General features: G+C 43.9%; 1 protein-coding gene across 5 annotated transcripts in view; it reads right to left on the bottom strand.

Moving 5' to 3' along the window:
* Positions 1-26,628, bottom strand: part of pcgf6 (polycomb group ring finger 6) — a 93,723-nt gene that overhangs the window by 33,223 nt on the left and 33,872 nt on the right. For all 5 annotated transcript variants that reach the window (XM_078564972.1, XM_078564975.1, XM_078564973.1 and 2 more), the window contains exons 7-8: positions 24,356-24,383; positions 13,372-13,470 (exon numbers count right to left, since the gene is read on the bottom strand). In XM_078564972.1, the coding sequence (XP_078421098.1) occupies positions 13,372-13,470; positions 24,356-24,383 (127 nt within the window). The remainder of the gene's footprint in view (positions 1-13,371; positions 13,471-24,355; positions 24,384-26,628) is intronic.

Below are 26,628 nucleotides of genomic sequence, written 5' to 3'. Positions count from 1 at the left end.
GCCAATCACGGAGTCTGTGTCTTGCAATTTGAAGAGGCTCATTCTGACACTACAGCAACTACCCAGGAGGCCCTGACATATCACTCTGGCTCCTATTGTGGGGAACAATATGGCAGCAAACAGTAGCTCACACAGAAATAAAATAAATTCACAAAGGTACTAACAGGGAAATATAAACTCAGCCTTGTACTAATACCAATATTCACACCTGCAACTGTACCCATTCAGGCACCAACTACTGGACCCACAGCAACCCAAGTTCCGGCAACTGCACTTATGCCCATGCCAACATGAGCTGTACCCACATCAGTACCCATTCCTGCAAGTATACAAACATTAATACTTGCATCCATACCAGCGTAAGTAACTGTACTGCAACTATACCTGAACTCTTACCCATAATTGGATCCATATCCATACCTGCATTCATACCTTTACTAGTACCCATAACTGACCCTTACCCATAACTGTACTTGTATCCATTCTGGTAGTATGGCATACCTGTACAATATCTAATAAGTGAAGCGAAAAACACGTGGTTCAGAGACAGCAGAGATATAATTGTAAACCAAGCACGGTTTTGTAAAAAAAATCTAATTGCCAAGAACAAGTCAATGGAACAGATTCAATAGTAACTTTCATATACTTGAACAGGAAAAATATGAAGGGCAATAGGGAAGAAGCAGGGGAATGAGATGAATTAAAACAACTCAGCAAAAGAGCCAGCATAGGCACAATAAGAACATTAGAAGTAGGAGTAGGCCATTCAACCCTTCGAGCCCACACCGCCATTCAATGAGCTCATAGCTGATCACTACTTCAACACCATTTTCCTGCACTATCCCTGTATCCCTTGATGTTTTTAATACGTAGAAATCTATCGATCTCTGTCTTGAACATAACGGCTAAACCTCCACAGCCCTCTGGGGTAGAGAATTCCAAAGATTCAGTACCCTCTGAGTGAAGAAATTCCTCCTCATCTCAGTCCTAAATGGCCCACCCCTTATTCTGAGACTGCGCCCCCTAGACCCCCCCCATCCAGGGGAAACATCCTTCTTGCATCTACCTTGTCAAGCCCTGTAAGAATTTTGTTTGTAAGAATTTTGTATGTTTGAAAGAGATCACCTCTCATTCTTCTAAACTCCAGAGAATAAAGGTTCAGTCTATTTAATCAAGGCAACATTTGACCGAGTGTAGCATCAAGGAGCCCTAGCAAAACTGGAGTCAATGGAAATCAGGGGGAAAACTCCCAGCTAGTTGGAGTCATACCTAACAAAGGAAGGTGGTTGCGGTTGTTGGAGGTCAGTCATCTCAGCTCCAGGATATCACTGCAGGAGTTCCTCAGGGTAGTGTCCTAGGCCCAACCATCTTCAGTTGCTTCATCAATGACCTTCCTTCCATCACAAGGTCAGAACTGGGGATGTTTGATGATGATTGCACAATGTTCAACACCATTCACAACTCCTCAGATACCGAAGCAGTCCATGTCCAAATGCAGCAAGGCCTGGACAATATTCAGGGTTGGGCTGACAAGTGGCAAGTAACATTCACACCACACAAGTGTCAGGCAATGACCATCTCCAACAAGACAGAATCCAACCATCGCCCCATGATGTTCAATGGCATTACCATTACTGAATCCCCCATGATCAACATCCTGGGCGTTACCATTGACCAGAAACTGAACTGGATTAGCCATATAAATACTATGGCTACAAGAGCAGGGCAGAGGCTAGGAATCATGCAACGAGTAACTCACCTCCTGGCTCTTCAAAGCCTGTCCACCATCGACAAGGCACAAGTCAGGAATATGATGGAATACTCCCCACTTGCCTGGATGAGTGCAGCTCCCACAACACAAGAAGCTGGACACCGTCCAGGACAAAGCAGTCTGCTTGATTAGGAATACATCCACAAACATTCACTTCTTCCACCACCGACGCACAGTAGCAGCAGTGTGCACCATCTACAAGATGCACTGCAGGAATTCACCAAGGCTCCTTAGACACTGCCTTCCAAACCCACGACCACTACCAGCTAGAAGGACAAGGGCAGCAGATAAATGGGATCACCACCACCTGGAAGTTCCCCTCCAAGTCACTCACCATCCTGACTTGGAAATATATTGCCATTCCTTCACTGTCGCTGGGTCAAAATCCTGGAACTCCCTTCCTAACAGCACAGAGTATACTTACACCACATGGACTGCAGCGGTTCAAGGCAGCAGCTCACCACTACCTTCTCAAGGGCAACTAGGGATGGGAAATAAATGCTGGCCCAGAAAGCAAAGCCCACATCCTGTGAATGAATAAAAAAATAATAATTTCTGATAGGATAATCCCTCCATCCCAGGAATTAATTTAATGAACCTTTGTCCCATTCCCCCTACAGCAAGTATATCTTTCCTTAGGTAAGGAAACCAAAACTGCACACACATCTCCAGGTGTGATTTCACCAAGGCTCTATATAATTGCAGTAAGACATCTTTACTCCTATACACAAATCCTATTGTAATGAAGGCCAACATACAATTTGCCTTCTTAATTTCTTACTGTACCTGCATGCTAGCTTTCGGTGACTCATGAACAAAGACACTCAAGTCCCTTTGAAGTTTAATACTTCCCAGCCTCTCACCATTTAAGAAATTTTGTTTTTCCTACCAAAGTGGATAACCTCACATTTCTCCACTTTGTGTTGCATCTGCCAAATTTTTGCCCACTCGCTTAGCCTCTCCTAATTCCCGTGAAACGTCTTTGCATCCTCCTCACAACTCACACTTCCACCTTGTTTTGTGTCATCTGCAAACTTGGGAAATATTACATTTGGTTCCCACATCTGAATCATTTATATAGATTGTAAATAGCTGGGGCCAAGCACTGGTCCTTGCGGTAATCCACTAATCACAGATTGAGACCTGAAAATGACCTATTTTATTCATACTTTTCTGTCCGTTAACCAGTCTCAATCCTCAATTCTCCCCAATCCCATATCTCCAACAGGCCAAATGGCCTCCTTCTAAGCTGTATGATTCTAAAATTCTGGCAATCAATATTAGTTACAGTGCTTGCCCAACACAGGACAGACCCCAACTGTTCATAGATGAATAATTCATATTTTAGCACATGTACGAGACACCATTGAAAATATTACAGTTCCCATTGCAAGTTGTGCCAAATCTGATCTCTTCCAATTAGCAGAGAACCGGAATCCAAGCCATCGGATTTACGTAATGAAATTATCCAATTACAAAACAGAAATTCGTCCATGGAAACGGCCTAACAAGCACAACTAATAAGACCATAAGACATAGGAGCAGAAATTAGGCCATTCGGCCCATGCTCTGTCATTCAATCATGGCTGATAAGTTTCTAAACCCCATTCTCCCGCCTTCTCCCCGTAACCTTTGATCCCCTTACCAATCAAGAACCTATCTATCTCGGTCTTAAATATACTCAATGACCTGGCCTCCACAGCCTTCTGTGGCAATCAATTCCATAGATTCACCACTCTCTGGCTAAAGAAGTTTCTCTTCATCTCTGTTCTAAAAGGTCTTCCCTTTACTCTGAGGCTGTGCCCTCGGGTCCTAGTCTCTCCTACTAATGGAAATATCTTCCCCACGTCCACTCTATCCAGGCCTTTCAGTATTCTGTAAGTTTCAATCAGATCCCCCCCCTCATCCTTCTAAACTCCATCGAGTATAGACCCAGAGTCCTCAAACGTTCCTCATATGTTAAGCCTTTCATTCCTGGGATCGTTCTCGTGAACCTCCTCTGGACCCTCTCCAGGGCCAGCACATCCTTCCTGAGATACGGGGCCCAAAATTGCTCACAATATTCTAAATGTGGTCTGACCAGAGCCTTATAAAGCCTCAGCAGCACATCCCTGCTTTTATATTCTAGTTCTCTCGAAATAAATGCCAACATTGCATTTGCCTTCCTAACTACCAACTCAACCTGCAAGTTAACCTTAAGAGAATCCTGGACTAGGACTCCCAAGTGCCTTTGCACTCCAGATTTCTGAATTCTCTCCCCATTTAGAAAATAGTCTATGCCTCTATTCTTCCTACCAAAGTGCATGATCTCACACTTCCCTACGTTGTATTCCATCTGCCACTTCTTTGCCCATTCTCCTAAACTGTCCAAATCCTTCTGCAGCCTCCCCGCCTCCTCAATACTACCTGTTCCTCCACCTATCTTTGTATCATCTGCAAATTTAGCCAGGATGCCCTCAGTTCCTTCATCTAGGTCATTAATGTATAAAGTGAAAGGTTGACCCCTGCGGAACTCCACTAGTCACCGGCCGCCATCCTGAGAAGGACCCCTTATCCCCACTCTCTGCCTCCTGCCAGACAGCCAATCTTCTATCCATGCTAGTACCTTGCCTCTAACACCATGGGCTCTTATCTTACTGAGCAGACTCCTGTGCGGCACCTCGTCAAAGGCCTTCTGGAAGTCCAAGTAGATAACATCCATTGGCTCTCCTTTGTCTAACCTACTCGTTACCTCCTCAAAGAATTCTAACAGATTTGTCAGGCATGACCTCCCCTTGATGAAACCATGCTGACTTTGCCCTATTTTATCATGCACTTCCAAGTATTCTGAAATCTCATCCTTAATAATGGACTCTAAAATCTTACCAACGACCTAGGTCAGGCTAATCGGCCTGGAATTTCCTGTCTTTTGCCTCACACCCTTCTTAAACAGGGGGGTTACATTAGCGATTTTCCAGTCCTCTGGGACCCTCCCTGACTCCAGTGATTCCTGAAAGATCACCACTAACGCCTCCACTATCTCTTCAGCTATCTCCTTCAGAACTCTGGGGCATAATCCATCTGGCCCAGGTGATTTATCCACCTTCAGACCTTTCAGTTTTCCTAGCACCTTCTCCTTGGTAATGGCCACTATACTCACCTCTGCCCCCCGACTCTCTTGAACTTTGGGGATGTTACTCGTGTCTTCCACCGTGAAGACTGACGCAAAGTACCTATTCAGTTCCTCCGCCATTTCTTTGTTTCCCACTACTACTTATCCAATGTCATTTTCCAGCGGCCCAATATCCACTTTTGCCTCTCTCTTACCCTTTATATATCTAAAAAAACTCTTGCAATCTTCTTTTATATTACTGGCCTCATATTTAATCTTCTCCCTCCTTATTTCTTTTTTAGTTGTCCTCTGTTGGTCTTTGTAGGCTTCCCAATCCCCTGATTTCCCACTGCTCTTCGTAACACAGGGCCCCAGCCCGTCATCACAGGGAACGCAGCCCGCCATCACAGGGCCGCTGCTGAGCTTCCCAGTGCCCTATTAGCTCAGCACCTCAGGACTCCCACATTAGGAGTGGGTCTTAAATCAGTAGGTCTGAGGTGGGATTATGTCTGTCATTTTGATTACAGTTTGTTCTCTTTGTGAAATATGCAGATGTAAGAAGATCTTGTGGTGCAGTGGGTAGCTTCCTGGTACCACTACCAGACTTGATGGCCAAGGAAGGGGCATTGCTAACACGGCAAAACAGATTGAATATCAATATAAATCCTATGAATATCTGTGAATCACAGCTGACAAGTGCAGGGGGAGATTCCTGGTGAGCCACGTGTTGGAAATAATTTGGAGACTCTACCATCATTATTGATTTCTCCAGGCTATGCCATGCATGTACCCTCAGCCTTGGCGGCCAGTTGACTGCATAGCCAGTGTGAATCTGATTGGTAGCATCAGCACTCGGTTTGATCCCAGTTCAATGGGGTGTATTCGTGAACTGTCTCCTTTCCCTACTGGTGATGTAGATCGTGGCGTTGCAGGTCGCACCTGCATTTGGGCAGAGAACTCAAGAAGATGATGGAGTTGTGGGGACACCATTCTCTATTACACTGGACATTCATTCCTCACTTTGTGCAATTAAAAACTACTCTGAACCTCAGCAAGTGATTTTCAAAGTCAATTCCATTCTCTCCCCTCTTCTCCTGTAGGTACAGGTCCTCATGCAGCAGTTCTCTGGCACCTTTCTCAAATGGATGTTCTTCATTATTGGATTTGTCGCAGATTATTGGAGTAAGGTAGGGATGTCACCAAGCCTGAACACGGCCATAACCCCTCACTTTCCTGTAGGCCTGGCTGGCAAGTGGGAGACTTGGCTAATGTCCCACTCCTCACCAGCAGCTAATGAAGCCAGTTTAGCACTTTCACCACAGTTGAGATCACCCAAATCACCACTGCCGAGGATCGAAACCCAGGCTTTCTGGTCACTGCTTTCCAGCTAAGTTGCAGCTGAGAACAGAGTAGAACAACACAGATTCTGTCCACAGCTCAGCCACACAGCACAACATTAAAAATCATTCAACTCAATTCAGGACAACTAATAATTATTAATGGCAATCACCTCATTTAGTTCAAGTACTGAGTTTAGAAAGAACAAACATGCAACTATACAGGACAGCTCAGAACAACCGATGAATGATTTATGTAAGTAAATGCAGCAGTTGACTTGCATATAGCCATAAGGTGGCACCGCTGACAGTACAGCACTCTGACAATACTGCACAGAAATGTCAAGGCTAGATTAAAGTTATTGTGAAGGGAACTGAAAACTGTGGAATTGTCAACTCTTGGTCTTATGTGGAGGGAAGGTCATTGATGAGGCAGCTGAAGATGGCTGAGCGGTGGGTGTTTTCACTGAAGAATTCCTGCAGTGATGTCCTGGGGCCGAATTAACTGGACTGAGACAGCACAACCATTTCCCTTGTGCCAGGTATGACACCAGCTAGTGAAGAGCTTGCCTTTTGACTCCGGGTGTTCTCAGATTTTTTAGGAATCCTTGGTGCCGTACTTGATCAAATGCTGCTTTGATGTCAAAGCCAGTCATTCTCACCTCATCTCTGGCAGTCACTACTGGATCAAAACTGTGGTGGGATCTGAAGGCAAATTATTCTAGTGGAAGCTAAACAAAGTATCAGTGAGAAAACTGTTGGTCGCTAGGTGCTGCTTGTTGACTCCTTCCATCACTTGACTGATGATTGGAAGGAGCTTCGATGGGTGGCAATTGGCTGGGTTCATTTTATCCTGGTCAATCTTCCATGTTGTTGGATAGATATCAGTGTCAAGGGCACTGGTGAGAGTTTGACAAAGGTGGCGGCAAGGGAACTGTGTGCTCTAGCCAGTCCACTGGCTGTTAATTCAGGGACTGTTCATTCAGTGCCTAGCTAACATTCTGATATTTCAGAACTCATTCTGTCGTGTTGTTGATTTGCAGCTTTTCACGTGTTAAGCGATAATTCTTTTTATCTTCGCCACACTGGCTGCTGCTTGGGTCTCTTGGGCCTTTAAGTAACCTTCAGATGTGTGATTTGCGCAAATAACTGTGAAGCAGCACAAGCCTGCAGATGAGGCAGCACTTAAATCACTGAGGAAATTCGAAAGCTAATTATAAAACCTGCGCGTGTTTACTGGAGAGGCTGCAAATGGCACCTGGAGATTAGGTGGAGAGCCATTGAATAAATATAGATGCTGCAATAGATGAAACAGGGAGAGGGAAGCAACTACCTCAATTGCAGAGAGTCTAGGCCTATAAATAATCCAGAGGGAGAGAGAGAGAGAATGGATAAATAAAAGGAGAAGGGAAAGAAAGGGGAAATAAATAACAAGATGGCAGAAGGAAAAATGGGGAAAAAAGAGAAAGGAGAGAATGAGATAGAAAAAAGAAAAGAACTGACAGAATTAAACAAGAGAGAGAAAATAAGAAAGAGGAAAAAGGCCATAGAGACAAAAAGGGAGAGAAGGAGGGAGAGTACAGTGAAGTAAAAGGAGAGAAAAAAGGGGGGAAAAAAGAGAAAGACAACACAGAAAGTCAAAAGAGTGAAAGAAAGGTATGAAATAAATAAAAAGCAATGAAAGGAAATGTGAGAAAACGGAGGAAGAGAAAGAGAAACAGAGAAGGACATAAAATAAACATTGCCCCTACAATGACAAAACCAAACACCTATACTTCCAAAAACTATTCGAAGTCAATCCATACAGGATAAATACCAACAGGTAAATTCTTCCCGGAGAATGTTCACATTCTTTATTTATAAACTGGTGTGTGTATGTCTGTAGATCTTGTCTGTAGATCCTGGGTCCTGAATAAATTCATGCCCTTGACAGCCCTCTCCTCCTCCCACTTCTTCCCAGGAGATCCATCTGTCTCGTGTTTAATTACATAAAATCAATGCAAAGTGGAGTAACTCACTTTTCTACGTGATTGGTTTCCAGAGCTGCTCCTACATCAAGTTTTATACAGCCCAAAGAGGCAGCACTGGGCGAAAACACAGCACCTGTCCCCTCACTGTAACATACAGTGACAGAGAGACAGCACTGGGGTAAATCACAGCACCTGCTTGTAACATACAGTGACAGAGAGATTTGATATAAAAATGGGAGCAGGAATAGACTTATTCAGTCCTTCAAGCCCGCTCTGCCATTCAGTGAGATCATGGCTGACCACTACTTCAACCCCATTTTCCTGCACTATCCCCGTATCCCTTGACGTTTTTAATATACAGAAATATAACGATCTCAGTCTTGAACATACTCAATGACGGAGCTTCCATAGCCCTCTGGGGTAGAGAATTCCAAAGATTCACCACCCTCTGAGTGAAGAAATTCCCCCTCATCTCGGTCCTAAATGGTTTACCCCTTATTGTGAGACTGTGTTCCCTGCTTCTAGACTTACCAGACAGGGGAAACATCTTTCCTGCATCTCCCCTGTCGAGCCCTGTAAGAATTCTGTCGGTTTGAATGAGGTCACCTCTCATTCTTCTCAACTCCAGGGAATAAAGGCCCAGCATATTTAATAATTTCTCATAGGACAATCCCTCCATCCCAGGAATTAATTTAATGTTTGCTGCACTCCCTCTGTGGTAAGTACATCTTTCCTTAGGTATGGAGACCAAAACTGCACACAATACTCCAGGTGTAGTCTCACCAAGGCTCTATATAATTGCAGTAAGACATCTTCACTCCTATATTCAAATCCTCTTGTAATAAAGGCCAACACACTATTTGCTTTCTTAATTTCTTGTTGCACCTTCATGTTAGCTTTCAGTGATCCATGAACAAGGATACCCAGGTCCCTTTGAAGTTCAACACTTCCAAGCCTCCCACCATTTAAGAAATACTCTGTATGTTTGTTCTTTCTACCAAAGTGGGTAATCTCACATTTTTCCACATTGTATTCCATCTGCCAAATGTTTGCCCACTCACTTAGCCTCTCCAAATCCCCTTGAAACATCTTTGCATCCTCCTCACAACTCACACTACCACCTAGTTTTGTGCCATCAGTGAACTTGGAAAAATTACATTTGGTTCCCACATCCAAATCATTCAAATAGATTGTGGAAGAGCTGGGACCCAAGCTCTGATCCTTGCAGTACCCCACTAGTCACAGCCTGAGACTGAAAATGACCTATATATCTCTGCTCTTTGTTTTCTGTCCGTTATTCAGTTCTCAATCCATGCCAGTATATTTCCCCCCACCAATCCCATGTGTTCTAATTTTGTTTACTAACTTCTTGTGTGGGACCTTATCAAAAGTTTTCTGAAAAGCTAAATATGAAAGATGACCACCAATGCATCCACTATCTCTGCAGCCGCCTCTCAACACTCTGGGATGTAGAGCATCAGGTCCAGGGGATTCATCTACTTTATGTCCCATTAACTTCTCTCGTACTATTTTTTCTACTGATATTAATATCTTGCAGTCCCTCTTTTACACTAGTGCCTTAATTCTCCATTATTTCTGGGGTTTTTTTTAGTATTTTCCTCCGTGAAGACAGGCACAAAAGTATTTGTTTAGTTTCTCTGCCATTTCCTTATTCCCTATTGTGGATTCTCCTGACTCCATTTGTGATGGGCCCACATTTGTTTTTTTGCTAATCTTTTCCTTTGTACATACCTATAGAAGTTTTTATGGTACTTTTTTATGTTTCTCAGTAGTTAATTTTCATATTCTATTTTTCCTTTCTTAATCTTTTTCTTAGTCCTCCATTACAGGATATGCATCATACACCCTCTTTTTTTATGTTTCATCATATTCTCTATCTCCCTCATTAACCAAGGAGCCCTGGCTTTTGTTCCCCCCCATTTTGCCCTTGCTGGAATGTACCTAAAACATCTGAAATATCTCCTTCTTAAAGCTCACCCATTGTTCTGTTCCTGATTTTCTTGTCAGCCTTTGGTTCCATTTTATCCTGGCTAGACCCCTTCTCATCTCATTGAAGTTAGCTCTCTTCCAATTTAGATTGTTCCTTCTCTTCTTCATTACTAATCTAAACTTTATAATATGATGATCATTCTTACCCAAGTATGATCATTCTTACCCCCACAGATGCTTGGTCCACCTCATTTCCCAGCAGGAGATCCAGCAATGCCTCCTTCCTAGCTGGACCAAGAACATACTGATCAAGGAAGTTCTCCTGAACACATTTTATAAATTCTTCCACCTCCTTACCCTCTACTCTAACATTATCCCAATTGATATTTGGGTAATTAAAGTCCCCCAGTATCACCACTCTATAGTTCTTGCACATCTCAGTGATTTCCCTTCAGATTTGCCCCTCCATCTCCTTCACTACTTGGAGGCCTATAGAATACCCTCTGTAGCATGATCATCTCTTTTTTGCTTCTCAACTCTAACTAGATGGATTCTGTCCTTGCCCCAAGGGCATACCCTCTTTGCAACATTACGAATGTCTTCGCGAATGAGTGTTACCACCCCACCTACTTTGTTTTCTTCTCTATCTTTTCTAAACACTTTATATCTTTATGTGAACACCCAGTCCTCACCACTTTTAAGTTATGTTTCTGTTATTGCCACTACATCATATTCCTACAAGCCATTTCTGCTTGTAACTTACCAACCTTATTCGCCACACTTTGTGCATTTACATATATACATTCTAAACTTGCCTTTGTATTCCTCGTAGTCCTTCTTAGCCCGTGTTCTATCATTTTATGACCAGTTACGCATAAACTATCAATGAGTTTCTGTACTATTGTTTGCTGTGAGGGTAATCTGAATGTTTACCAATTTTAGTTACTGGTGCAATTAGGTATTAGTTACTGGTGCAATTTTATTGAGTTACTATTATGTTCTAGTGGAATCAAAGCTCCTCCCACCTCTGGTTTCTCCACTCCCCAGCCTACAGTTTCTTCATCCTCTTTTTAACCTCAACACCACGCTCGGGTTTCTCTCTCTGCCGTCCTAACATTCCCCTTTTCCCTGCCCTCAGTATCAAACCAAAAGACTAAAAAAAAATGGATGGACAGACAGACCACTTGGGTGCAATGTAGGCATCAAATCAGGACACAACACTCAGCACAGTTGACCTGCAAAGTCCTCCTCACTAACATCTTGGAAGGGGGGCGGGGGGGGGAGCTTGTGTTAAAATTTGGAGAACTGTCCCGCAGCCCAATCAAGCAACAGTCTGACATAGTCATAATCATCGAATCATACCTTACAGACAATGTCCCAGACTTCTTTATCATCATCCCTGGGTATATACTGTCCCACTGGCAGGGAAAACCCACCAGAGGTAGCAAAATAGTGGTACACAGAAAAATCAGAGTGGCCCAACGAGGCCTCAATATTGACTCTGGGCCTCATGAAATCTCATGGCATCAGGTCAAACATGGGGAAGCAAATCTCCAGTTGATTACTACCTATCACCCCTCCACAGATGATGAATCTGTGCTCTTCCATGTTAAACACTAATTGGAAGAAGCACTGAGGGCGGCAAGGGCACAGAATGTATTCTTGGTGAAGAACTTCAATGCCCATCACCAAGAATGGCTCAGGAGTACCACCACTGATTGAGCTGGCCAAGTCCTGAAGGACGCTACTGTTAAATTGTGCCTGCAGTAGGTGGTAAGAGAACAACAAGAGGGAAAAACCTACTTGACCTTGTCCTCACCAATCCAGCAGTTACAGATGCATCTGTCCACTATTGGTTAAGTCCTAGTGGAGATGAAGACCCATCTTCACACTGACATTGTTGAAGGCCAATCATTTCAGACCCAGGACATTGTTAATAAGGCAATCATCTTGTTAAAACCAATTGGTAGTTAAACAGGTGATGGGCATTAATTATCCCAACTGAATAGAATAAAAAGGTACAGCTGGAACACTTTGTGTGGAAGTTGCTAGGAAGTTAGTAGCACTGAGGAGTTGTCTTGGAAATAAACCAGCTTTAACCAAGAGACCTGCCTGGATTAATTCTTCCACCACAACCTCTTATTGTGAGTAACAGACATCACTACAGGAGATCCCCAGGGTAGTGTCCTAGGCCCAACTGTTTTTAACTGCTTCATCAATGACCTTACGTCCATCATAAGGTCAGAAGTGGGGAAGTTCACTGACAATTACAATGCTCAGTTTCACTCATGAGTTCTTACATAAAATAGTCCATGTCCTCAAGCAGCAAGACCTAGACAACATCTAGGCTTGGGCTGATAATTGGCAACATTTGCACTAAACAAGTGCTGGGAAGTGACCATCTCCACCAAGAGAGTCTAAACACCTCCCTCAACATTCAGTGCCATTTCATCACCAAATCCCCCACCATTAACATCCATTGCCCAGTTACCCAGCTGGACCAGCCACATAAATACATGTGGCTACAAGAACAGGTCAGAGGCTAGAAATTCTCCAGGCAATACTTCATCTCGTGAATCCTTAAAACCTCTCCATCACCTACAAGGCACAAGTGAAGAGTGTGATGGAATACTCTCCACTTGCCTGGATGACTGCAGTTCCAACAATATTCAAAAGCTTGACAAAGCAGCCTGCTTGATTACCACTCCATCCACCACCTTAAATATTCACTTTCTCCACCACTGGCACACACAGGGGCAGCAGTGTGTACCATCTACAAGAAGCACTGTAGCAACTCACCAAGGTTTCTTTCACAGCACTTCCTTAATCTGCATTTTCCATCACCAAGAAGAGGAAGGCCAGCAATTGTGAGGGAAGGTCACCACCTGCAAGTTCCCCTCCCAAGTCATAACAGTGTGTGACTTGAACAATATTGCTGTTCCTCCAAAATAGCTGGATTAAAATGGCGGAACTCCCTCCTTTGCAGCATGTGAGAGTACCATTCACCATATGGACTGCAGTGATTCAAGAAGGCAGCTTATCACCACCACCTCAAGGGCAACCAATAAAAGCTGGCCTTGCCAGTGAAGACCATATCCTGAGAATGAACCTTTTAACAAAAGCTATCCCACTCCTATTTGCGGCACTGAGGCTCACAGCAATTGCAACTTTCCACTCCAGGTACATCAGAGTGATGGTCCTTTCCATGTGCACTCAGGTTTGTGGCAGTTTTCCAATCTTTATCTGGCCTACCTGACAGATTGGGTCCAATTCCAGCTTCTTTCTTATGAACTTTTCAACATGTCGAATAGTTGCCTCCTCTGACACACGGATGTACTTCTTCTGCAGTGGCTGAAGGAAAAACATAGGAAGTCAACCTAGGAGTTTTTTAAAGGAGGTACAGGTTTGAGGGGCAAAATGGCCTACTTATGTTGATATGAAAATGGGTATCAGGAGCCTCCATTTCAGGATTAGCACACTGTTTGCCAGTAGGATTATGCAGGTGGTACACAGTGAAGGGCTGCTTAGCCTCTCCAGAAATGGAATAGCACTTACATACAGAGCCTGCTGTACGCTTGAGATCCATCAATGTATCCTAGTGTATACAAAGCTGATCATCCAAGATAACTCTCACTTTCAAATCAGTGTAACACAAAATATCCAAAATTCCCAGTTTCAAATCTATAAATAATGGCCACTAGATGTCACTAGCATATTGTCAAATCTGATTATTTATAAAACACATTCAAGACATCAAACGATAGAACATAAGAAATAGGAGCAAGAGGAGGCCATTCTGCCCCTCCAGCTAGATCTGCAACCCAATAACATAATTGTGCCCTCAGTTCCACTTTCATGCCTGCCCCCATAATAATTGACTCCCTTGTAGGTCAAAAATCTGTTGAACTCAGCCTTGAATATATTCAATAATGCAGCCTCCACTGCTGTCTGGGAAAGAGAACTTCAAACCCTCAGGGAAGAAATTCCTCCTCATCTCCATTTTAAATGGGAGACCCCTTATTCTGAAACTGCGCCCCCGAGTTCTAGACTCCCCCATGAGGGGAAATGTCCTCTCAGCATCTACCTGGTCAATCTCCCTCAGAATCTTATACATTCCACTCGGATCATCTCTCATTCTTCTAAACTCCAATGAGTATAAGTTCAACTGCTCAACTTTTCCTCAAAAAAAACAATCCCTTCATCCCAGGAATCAACCTCTTTTTATCAATTCGTAGCAGGAATAGGCCATTCGGTCCCTCGAGCCTGCTCCACCATGTGATAAGATCATGGCTGATCTGATTGTGCCCTCAACTCCACTTTCCTGTCTCCCCCTATATCCTTCGATTCCCTTGTCAACCAAGAATCAATCAAGAACCCATCAAACTCAGCCTTAAAAGTATTCAATGACCCAGCCTCCACTGTTCTCTGGGGAAAAGAATTCCATAGACCAATGGCCCTCAGGAGGGGAAAAAAATTCTCATCTCTGTCTTAAATGGGAGACCATTTATTTTTAAATATGTCCCCTAGTTCTAGTCTCTCCTACAAGAGAAAACATCCTCTCAGCATCCAACCTGTCAAGTCTCCTAAGGATCTTATATGTTTCAGTAAGATCACCACTCATTCTTCTAAACTTCAATGGGTACAGGCCCAACTTGTCTAACTTTCCTTAAAAAGATAATCCCCCATCTCATGTATCAGTCGAGTGAACCTTCTCCAGACTGCTTCAAATGATATTATATCCTTTCTCAAGTGAGGAGACCAAAACTGTACACAGTACTACAGATGTGGGTGCACCAATGTCCTATACAATTGTAGCAAAACTTCCTTACTTTTATATTCCATTCCCCTTACAATAAACATCAATATTCCATTTGCCTTCCTAATCACGCAGTACCTGCATATTCATTTTTTGTGATTCAAGCACCAGGACACTAAGATCCCTCTGTACAGCAGAGTTTTGCAATCTTTCCCCATTTAAATATACTGCTTTTCTATTCTTCCTGCCAAAGTGGATGAGTTCACATTTTCCCACATTATACCCCATCTGCCAATTTTTTGCCCACTCATTTAACCTATCTCTATCCCTTTGTAGACTCTCACTGTTCTTAGCCTCGCTGTGTCTCCGATGTCTCTGCTCCTCTCACTGTTTTCAGCCTTAACCTAGTGAGCCTTCTCTGACCCTACTCCAATGCTGTACCTGCATGCAATCTTTTTGTGATTGATGTACAAGAACATCCAGATTCCTTTGTAACACAGCACTCTGTAGTCTCTCTGCATTTAAATATTTTGCTTTTCTATTCGTTCTGCCAAAGTGGATAACCTCAGATTTTCCTACATTATACTCCATCTACCAAATTTTTTCCCACTCACTAATCCATCTATATCCTTTTACAGACTCTTCATGTCTTCCTCATATTATTCTTTCTTACCTATCTCTGTATTGTAAGCAAATTTGGCTACAATGCAATCTGATCCTTCATTCAAATCATAAATATAGATTGCAAATAGTTGAAATCCCAGCAGTGATCACTGTGGTACCCCACTAGTTACAGTTTGGAAATTTGACAATTACCCATTCACCCCGACTCTCTTTCCTGTCAGTTAGCCACTCCTTTATCCATGCTAATGCTAAAACCATGAACTATTATCTTTGGTAGCAATCTTTTATGTGGACCCTTATTGAATGTCTTTTGGAAATCCAAATACACGACATCTATTGGTATACCTTTATCCACCCTGCTTGTTACATTATTCTCAAAGAATTTGAATAAATTTGTCAACCACGATTTCCCTTTCACTAAATCATGTTGACTCTGCCTGATTGTATTATGATCCTTTTTAAAAATTTATTCATAGGATGTGGGTGTCGCTGGCTCAGCCAGCATTTATTGCCCATCCCCAATTGCCCTTGTTCAGAGGGTATTTAAGAGTCAACCACATTGCTGTGGGTCTGGAGTCACATATAGGCACATTTAGAGGAGGTAAGGATGGCAGATTTCCTTCGCTAATGGTTTTTATGACAATTAGCAATCATTAGTCATCATTAGACTTTTAATTCCAGATTTTTATTGGATTCAAATTCCACCATCTGCTGTGGTGGGATTCGAACCCAGGTTCCCATAGCATTACCCCTGGGTTTCCAGATTACTGGTCCAGTGACAATACCACTATGCCACCGCCTCCCCTTCCTGCTACTATTTCCTTTAGAATGGATTCTAGCATTTTCCCAATGACAGATGTTAGGTTAACTGGTCTATAGTTTCCTGCTTTCTGTCTCCCACCTTTCTTAAATAAGGGTGTTAAGTTGTGCTTTTCCAATCCGCTGGAACATTTCCGAATGCATCCACTATCTCTGCAGCCTAAGATCCAGCCACCAGGTCTAGGGGACTTGATAGTCTTTATTCCATTAGCTTTCCCAGTACGTTTCTCTAGTGATCGTGGCTGTTTTAAGTTCCTGCCTCCCTTTCACTCCTTGATTTTCTTTTATTATTTATTCTGTGTCTTCTACTATGAAGGCAGATACAAAATACTTGTTCAAAGTCTCTGCCATTTCCTTGTTTCCCATTGTCATGGCAGGGCCGCTGGGCAGGCCTTAATTGGCCCGCCCACTCAAAATGGCGGCGGGCCCCGTTTCGGTGGCGGGGGTCAGCTGTACGCCCGCTGCTAAGCCGGTGGGGCCCACCCACCATCCAAGGGCAAAATTCTGCCCCATGTCTCCTTGTCTGAACTGCATCCCTGATGGTCTTATGTGGTGCCGTAGGGCCCGCTGAATTTTCTCCGAAACCTCAGCTTTAATGAAAGCTTTTGTGCCCGCATGCAAAGCGTTCAGATGAGTAGAAAAGGTGGAGCTAATGCTAGTCCCTTCTAGGGCAGGGGGAGCATCTGACAACACCGGAGGTAACTTCGGATTTCTTTCATATACTAACTGGTAGGGACTATACCCCCCAACCATTTGCAGAGAGTTCTTTGCATGCACCGCCCATGCTAGCTCCGTTTGCAATTTACAATCTGGTTGATCAGCTAATATTTTATGTAACATGTCATCTATTACCGCCTGGTTTCTTTCGCAAAGACCATTACTAAACAGGCTCTCAGCTGCACTGTGCATAACTATGATGTTTAAATTTTTGCACATATCTCAAAATTCATCCTTGGCGAATTCCCCACCATTATCTGTGAGGAACTTTGTTGGTGTTCCTAATCCTGTTCCTACCAATTTCTCCATGACCTTATCGACAATGGTCCTTTTGTCTTTACTATGTATCACAGTGGATAGGCTAAATCTGGTTGCCATATATATGAACTGTAGTAAAAAAAATACTATCCTTGCCCCAAACTTTCAAGTCCATTGCCACTGCATCATTAAACTCTCTGGCTAATGAAAAACTCACAACAGGACCTGGTGGTGTCTTGCGGTATTTAAGGTAAATTTCACACTGAGCAGTGATTTGTTCAATAAGGTCATCATATCCTTTGTCGACCACTACTGCTGTTACTCACGATAAAAGTTTGTGGTGGAAGAATTAATCCAGGCTGGTCTCTTGGTTAAAGCTGGTTTATTTCCAAGACAACTCCTCAGTGCTACTAACTTCCTAGTAGCTTCCACACAAAGTGTTCCAGCTGTACCTTTTTATTCTATTCAGTTGGGATAATTAATGCCCATCACCTGTTTAACTACCAATTGGTTTTAACAAGATGATTGTCATATTAACACCCGCATCTCGAAGCAGAGTCTTCAGTTTCTGTGGCTCCGGATATGCAAACTGTCTATGTAATTTCCAAATTATCTTCTTTTTGTCCACCAAATTCTTATTCTCAGCAGTTAACAAAACTTCATGAACTTTTTTGATGAGAAATCTCTGGCTTCCTTAGTGGCAAGCAGTAATGGCCTGACCGAGTAAAATGTAGATCCACATTTTTTCCAAACACGACTGCTCTGTCATTCTTCATATCCAAAGGCATCTGAGCCTTCTTCATCGCAGATGGACTCAACAATAGCGGTAGCTCGCTAGAAACCACATCAGTACTGACAAACAGATTGATCCCTGCTATCTTACAAGGGAGGACCACCCGTTTGGAGAATGTTAATGTATTGTCATCTCCAAACCTGAAGCAGGTAGAGCTTTCATACTCCTTGACCTTCCGCCGGTCTGCCTCATCGAGACGCTCCAGATAGCAGTCAAGCCAGTCCATGCCACACACCATAGAAGTGCAACCACTGTCCAGAACTGCACAGTTGAAGGAATCTACCATCAAGATACTCATCACCGGATTCAACTTCTCAGTGATCAATATAATTCCATCATGGCAGTCACCATCATCACTTTCAGTTTCAGGTGAATCCATCTCGTGGGTCACTTCAAAAATGCGATTCCTTCGCTGTGGGCAGTTCATCGTGTAATGATACTGGGAGTCACACCAAAAACACCGATTAACCATTCCCCGTGCATTTTTTTGGTTTTAAACACCTACGGTCACCGTCCCAGACACACTTCTTGTCCCGACTCTCAAATTGGCTACGGTTATGACCATTTTCAGATCTCCTGTCATTAACCCCATCTTTGTATTGGAATCTTCATCTAATATTTGGTCGACCGTGAAATTCGGCCACCATTGTATCCCGTCCCTTGTTTTACAGCACAGTTGTTCACATTTGCTAACAAAGTGGCAGGAATGACTGTTTCCCCAGAAATTTTTTTAGGGCAGCAGCCATTTGATCCAGGAGAAATTCTTTCCCCCAGAACTGAACCCCTGTTAGGACTAAAAGACTATCAACATGGGAAATGTGAGTCCAGTAATTTAGATACCAATACCGATTCTGGAAGTTCAAGTTCATATCTCTGCAGTCTCCTGTACCATTTATCAAAATCCATGAAATATTCTTCCATGGGCTGATCATCTGATTTCCTAAACCTATCAAAGAGCGTCCAAGCTTCATACGCTTCCAATAACTCATCCTTTCCATTAAGGATCCATTTGGTAGGTGTTTATGAAACAAGAAATGACACTTTTTTGCGTTACAGAATGAAGCCATAATCAATGAATTAGTGAGTCCAGCAGCTTAACATGCTGCCTAGGTACCAGAATAAACAGTCATGTTTTGGCACAGTCAACAGTACACACCCTAATCTATTGCAGTTTCTGAATAAATCTGTAGACAAATTATAAAATAACGAGTCCCAAATATACAACTACATTTTTATCCATGTCTCAGTATTAATCTCTCCATAGTTTTACAGCAACCAGGTACTGAGTCTTGGATAGTTACAGCTTGTAAAACTCAGTAAATACTGAAGGTACACACTGCCAAATCCCAGAGCCAAATCGACACAACCCATTAACAGTGATAAACTGTGGAAATCCATTTTATTACTGCACTGCATTGCATTGACAGACAGCTTCTGAAAAACTAATCTGGACTGTGGGGCTCTGTCACTCTGAAGGAATGATGTGTGGCCTATGCTACCTCAGCTGAGAAGCTCAGATGGCAGTGAAGGTGTTAGTGTTACCATCAGTGACACTGGATACTGATGGGTAGGGTTGGGGGCAAGAAAAGGCAGGAAGGCCTCCTGCTGCTGATCACAAGCAGGGCTTGCTCCAGACATTTTTCGCACTCAGAGAGACTTCAGACAAGCAACCAGAGTTTAACATTTACTGAAATGTACTCAATAAAAATTGAGGTTTTATTAAAATAGTTCAGGTGAAGATTCACATGGCTCAGGGAGTACATGCTCTGTCAAGTGTGGTACTGAACTGAACACTCCCTGAAGATACCAAGCCCAATCACCAGGCTGTGCTGATCTCAGGCACAGGTAGGACTATTACTCTCGTAGCCCTTTAGTTGAGATGTGATGAAGGCAAACATTCAGCCATGATTCCAGCTCATGATCAGTATTCAGTTATTCCTGTGTATGGGGGCATGTAGTGAGGGCAGGAACAGTCTTGGCCAGGACCTCTCATGGTTGAATATTTGCCAGCTTATAGGTAAAGTTACTGCAAAGATTGGGCATTTGTTAAGTACTGCAGGGGTTGGCATGTTTTCCACCATACAGAGGCAACAGAGAGCAAGCAAAGGTGAAGGTGGGGGAAAACAGTGAGCATTACAGGGGGAGAGGAGAAAAGTTGTGATTGATTGATTGATCACTATCCTTCTATAATGGGAATACACGTTCTCTAGTACCAATCCTGCATGCAGGTAACACCCACCGTCCCTCCACCCAGCACCAATCACGTGCAAATGTACAACCTCCTCTCCCCCCACCATCCCAGTATGGCACCAATCCCACATGGATACACACAGTACCCTGACTGGCACCAGTTCCACATGGATATACACAGTGCCCTGAACTGGCACCAGTTCCACATGGATACACACAGTACCCTAACTGGCACCAGATCCACATGGATATACACAGTGCCCTGAACAGCACCAGTTCCACATGGATATACACAGTGCCCTGAACTGGCACCAGTTCCACATGGATATGCACAGTGCCCTGACTGGCACCAATCCCACATGGATATACACAGCGCCCTGACTGGCACCAATCCCACATGGATATATACAGTACCCTGACTGGCACCAGTTCCACATGGATATACACAGTGCCCTAACTGGCACCAATCCCACATGGATATACACAGTACCCTGACTGGCACCAATCCCACTTGAATGTTTCCCCGCATTCTGCACCAATCCTGCATGTTTGTGCACCCTGCCCAGCACTCAGTTGTCGCTCTGTGGAACATCTTATCTACTGCTGATGCCCTTTTCTAAACTAGGTCCCTTGCTCTTCAGTCCTTATACCTGCCACTTCCTCACAGTGCACAGTCTCTCTGTTTACTACTCTCTGTATAGTACTATACTACCCTTTTCTAACATGGCCTTGTTCCCAGCTAGTACACAGAATGCCAACAGCTAAATGCTGCAGATAATCCAGCCTGCTTCTACTTTGTCTATCAGTACACCTTTGTAATTTTTAAAATTGATGTTAGCAGCTTTGCCAGGGTTCAGAGATTTGCTGCTGATTCCACTTATCACTTCTGAACATTTCTGTCAGTTTATAATTATTACTGAGCATCATTTCTTGATTCAAACAGACTTCAGCATTGTGAAGGACCCACTTCTATATCAAATCATTCTATTCCTCTCCTGCTCCTGGTTACAATAAATATAGCTGTCCAGCAACAGCCTGAAAATCAAATAATGCTATTGCAAAAATCACGAGACTGGAGAGAGAGAGAGACAGCTCGTCTGGAGGGGGTTGGGGTGGTGGTGGGGGTGGGGAACCAGCCTGCAGGGGTTGGGGTGGGGGTGGGGAACCAGCCTGGAGGGGGCTGGGGTAGTGTGGGTGGGAACCAGCCTGGAAGGGCCTGGGGTGGTGGAGATGGGGAACCAGCCTGGAGGGGGCTGGGGTAGTGAGCGTGGGGTACCAGCCTGGAGGGGGCTGGGGTAGTGAGCGTGGGGAACCAGCCTGGAGGGGAGGGGGAGAGGCAGTGAACCGGCATGTGCCAGTTTGTTCATAATTTAAGGGCAATGTCATTTGCAAAAAATTTGTTTGGGAGTTTCAATTCTTCCAGAAATTCTTGGATTCACAGGACAGCAGCTGCATTATTACAAGGAGGAGGTGCAAGAGCAGTTTGAAAAATAATCCTATGATGTTTCAGGCATTATTACAAGTACTGATGCGTCACATCACAAATAGATCACACGGACGGATCGCGATGTTGTTCTTCTACGTTGCTGAATAAAGTGATATTCTGTCACCTCTACTGTATTGGTGAATTCGGCAATTTCAAAATATATAAAATGGAGAATTGACCATGTGGCTGCACGGACCACACCATGACATTTCCACACTGGAACCGCAACATAAACCTCGTATCCGCATGATATAAGCCCACTTTCCCCGCGATATAAACATCAAACCATGATATAAACCTGGTATCCCCGTGATATACAGCCCCTCTCCGTGCAATATAAACCCCTAGCCGCGAAATAAACCCCCTATCCCGTGTTGAACGAATACTTCACATCCGTCTTCACCCAAGAGAATGAGGATGAAGGTATCGAACTTGGGGAGAGAGACTGCGAGGTTCTTGAGCAAATTGATATAGGGAGTGAAAAGGTATTGGAGATGTTGGCAGGCTTAAAAGTGGACAAATCCCCAGATCCGGGTGATCTGTGTCCCAGGCTACTGAGGGAGGCAAAGCAGGAGATCGCAGGGGCGCTGACCACGGGGGAGGTGCCAGAGGACTGGAGAACAGCTAATGCGGTTCCGCTATTTAAGAAGGGTTGTAGAGATAAGCCAGGGAACTACAGACCAGTGAGACGCATGTCAATGGTAGGGAACCTATTGGATAAAATTCTGAAGGAAAGAATCTATCTCCACTTGGAGAGACAAGGTTTGATCACTGATAGTCAGCATTGCTTTGTCAGAGGGAGGTCATGCCTAACAAATTTGATTGAATTTTTTGAGGAGGTGACCAGGTGTGTAGATGAGGGTAGTGCAGTTGATATAGTTTATATGGATTTTAGCAAAGCCTTTGACAAGGTCCCACATGGGAGACTTATAAAGAAGGCAAATGCACATGGGATACAGGGTATTTTGATTAGGTGGATTCAAAATTGGCTTAGTTGTAGGAGGCAGAGGGTGATGACAGAAGGCTGCTTTAGTGACTGGAAGCCAGTGTCCAGTGGCGTACCACAGGAATCTGTGCTGGGTACCCTATTATTCGTCATTTATATAAACGACATAGATGACTATGTGATGGGGTAGGATTAATAAGTTTGCGGATGACACAAAGATTGGCCAGATGGTTAACAGTGAGGCTGAGTGTCTTTGGCTACAGGAAGATATAGACGGGATGGTCAAATGGGCAGTTAAGTGGCAGATGGAATTTAGCCCTGAAAAGTGTGAAGTGATACACTTTGGAAGGAGTAATTTGACAAGGAAATATTCAATGAATGACATGACACTAGGAAATTCTGAGGAACAAAGGGACCTTGGCATGTGTGTCCATAGATCTCTGAAGGCAGAGGGACATGTTAGTGGGGTGGTGAAAAAGGCATATGGGACACTTGCCTTTATCAATCGAGGCATAGATTACAAAAGTAGCGAGGTCATACTGGAGCTGTATAGAACCTTGGTGAGGCCACAGCTGGAATACTGTGTGCAGTTCTGGTCGCCACATTATAGGAAGGATGTGATTGCACTGGACAGGGTGCAGATGAGATTCACCAGGATGTTGCCTGGGATGAAACATTTAAGCTATGAAGAGAGGTTGGATAGACTTGGGTTGTTTTCGTTGGAGCAGAGAAGACTGAGGGGCGACCTGATCGGGGTATACAAGAAGATGAGGGGCATGGACAGGGTGGATAGGAAGCAGCTGTTCCCCTTAGTTGAAGCGTCAGTCACGAGGGGATACAAGTTCAAGGTGAGGGGCAGGAGGTTCAGGGGGGATGTGAGGAAAAACTTTTTTATCCAGAGTGTGGTGAAGGTCTGGAATGCACTGCCTGGGAGGGTGGTGGAGTCGGGTTGCCTCATCCTTTAAAAAGTACCTGGATGAGCACTTGGCACGTCATAACATTCAAGGCTCTGGGCCAAGTGCTGGTAAATGGAATTAGGTAGGTCGGGTGTTTCTCACGTGTCGGTGCACACTCGATGGGCTGAAGGGCCTCTTCTGCACTATGTGATTCTGTGGTATAAACCCCTAACCGCGATATAAACCTCTCATCCCCGCGATATAAACCCCTAACCACGATATAAATCTGTTATCCCCGTAATATAAACCCCTAACCACGATATAAATCTGTTATCCCCGTGATATTACCCCCTAAACACAATATAAACCTCTCATCCCTGCAAAATAAACCCTAAACTACGATATAAGCCATTATCCCCATGATATAAGCCCCTAACCCTGATTTAAAGGCTCTATACCCGTGAAAGAAACCCCTAACTGCAATATAAACCCCTCATCCCTACTATATATCCCTAGCCACAATATAAACTCCCTACCCCGTGATATAAACTCCCCCGTCCCCGCAATAAAACTCCCCCGTGATCTAACCCCCCGCAATATAAACCCCACCCGTTCCTGCAATATAAACCCTGTCCCCGTGATATAAACCTCCATCCCAGCAACATAAACCCCGTCCTCACAATTTCAACCCCCACCCTATCTTAAATAGTACTTTGATCAATGAGTTTAGCTCTGTTTACAATGCACCTACCTTATAGTCACCAACTCCAAGATCAGCTCTGCAAAAACAAAACAACAACCATTAGCTTGTGGTTGCCCAGGACTGAGATCCAGCTCAGCTCGATTCCAGAAACATACAGCAGGCTCATGTTTCACTTGGACCCTTCGTTAGGTACGGTGTTTTTTTGAGAAACCAAGGTGAAGAGTCAACAACAAAACTGCAAAGAGTGAACGAGTAGATGAGGCAAAGCAGGAATCACTGGTAAACAACAGATCACCTGACCATTTCATAGTGAGATTTTTAATTATTTTATAAACATTTTTAAGACCCTGTGGATTAGAGGCGGACAAATGACTTCGCCTTTGGATTCATTAGTGAATATATTTATTGGTCCTAGTTGCGGTATCAACAGTAGGATGTTAAACCTGAATGCACTGTTGCCTATTTAGCAGTCCAGGTCACAGGACCATAGAATGTTACAGCATAGAAAGAAGCCATCTGGCCTATCAGGTTCGTGCTAGTATTTTTTGCCATAAATCACCCAGTCTAATGACCCTCCCCTAGTCTCTCCCTACACAGCAGTTCTGGTGAAAGGTCCTCAACTGAAATATTAACTGTGTCTCGCTCTTTACAGACCTGCTGAGCATTTCTAGCATTTTTGTTTTTACTTCAATTCAGTATGGCTGGATTACTTTCCATGCCTCTAGTTATAAAGCCATGGATTCAGTTTGCCCTACTTACCCTTACCTATTGTACTGCCTCTTTAGTACCTGTATATCTGCACACCAGACTCCTCTGCTACTCTACTTCATCTCACTACTTAAAGGACATTTCTTTTCCCTATTCGTGCTTTCAAAATGATTTTGTATTTTACCACATTAAATTGCATGTCCCCTATATGTCCGCCTTGCAGATCTATCCATGTCTTCTGGGGTCCTTCATAATTCTCATCATAATTTGCTGTCAACAGCAAATTTCTTTTTTTTTTATTCATTCATGGGACGTTGCTGGCTAGGCCAGCATTTATTGCCCATCCCTAACTGCCCTTGAGAAGGTGATGGTGAGCTGCCTTCTTGAACCGCTGCAGTCCATGTGGTGTAGGTACACCCATAGTGCTGTTAGGGAGTGAGTTCCAGGATTTTGACCCAGCGACAGTGAAGGAACGGCGACATATTTCCAAGTCAGGCTGGTGAGTGACTTGGAGGGGAACTTCCAAGTGATGGTGTTTCCATGCATCTGCTGCCCTTGTCCTTCTATATCCTAGTGGTCGGGGGTTTGAAGAGGAGGGGCAGTGGCATAATGTTATTGTCACTGGACTAATATTCCAGAGACACAGGGTAATGCTCTGGGGACCAGGGTTCGAATCCCACCATGGCAGAAGGTGAAATTTGAATTCAATAAAAATCTGGAATTAAAACTCTGACCACGAAACCATTGCAGATTGTTGTAAAAACCCATCTGGTTCACTTATGCCCTTTAGGGAAGGAAATCTCCTGCCCTACATGTGACTATAGATCCACAGCAATGTGGTTGACTCTTAATTGCGCTCTGAAGGGCAATTAGGGATGGACAATAAGCGACATCCCATGAATTAATATAAAAAAAGGTTTGGTGAATTCTTGCAGTTCATCTTGTAGATGGTACACACTGCTGCTACTGTGTGTTGGTGGTGGAGGGAGTGAATGTTTGTGGGTGGGGTGCCAATCAAGTTTATCCAGGCAAGTGGAGAGTATTCCATCACACTCTTAACCTTGTAGACAGTGACAGGCTTTGGAGAGTGAGGAGGTAAGTTACTCGCTGTAGAATCCCTAGCCTCTTGTAGCCACAATATTTATATGGCTGGTCCCGTTCAGTTTCTGGTCAACGGTGACCCCAGGGGTTGGTGGAGGATTTAGCGATGGTAATGCCATTGAATGTCGAGGGGCAATGGTTAGATCCTATCTTGTTGGTCATTACCTAGCACTTGTGTGGCGCGATTGTTACTTGCCACTTGTCAGCCCAAGCCTGGATATTGTCCAGGTCTTGTGCATTTGGGCATGGACTGCTTCAGTATCTGAGGCGTCGCTAATGGTGCTGAACATTCTGCAATCATCGGCGAACATCCCCACTTCTGACCTTATGTTGGAAGGAAGGTCAATGATGAAGCAGCTGAAGATGCTAGGTATGGCTCCAACCAACAGTGAGTTTCCCCCCGATTTCCACTGACTTCAGTTTTGCTAGTGTGCTTTGATGCCACACTCGGTCAAATGCTGCCTTGATGTGAAGGGCAATCACTCTCACCTCACCTCTCGAGTTTGTCCTTT

This window comes from Cetorhinus maximus, chromosome 20 (genome assembly GCF_964194155.1).
Source record: "Cetorhinus maximus chromosome 20, sCetMax3.hap1.1, whole genome shotgun sequence".
Lineage (NCBI taxonomy): Eukaryota > Metazoa > Chordata > Chondrichthyes > Lamniformes > Cetorhinidae > Cetorhinus > Cetorhinus maximus.
The sequence above is the reverse complement of the archived record's forward strand: the minus strand, read 5'-3'. Positions and strand labels throughout refer to the sequence as shown.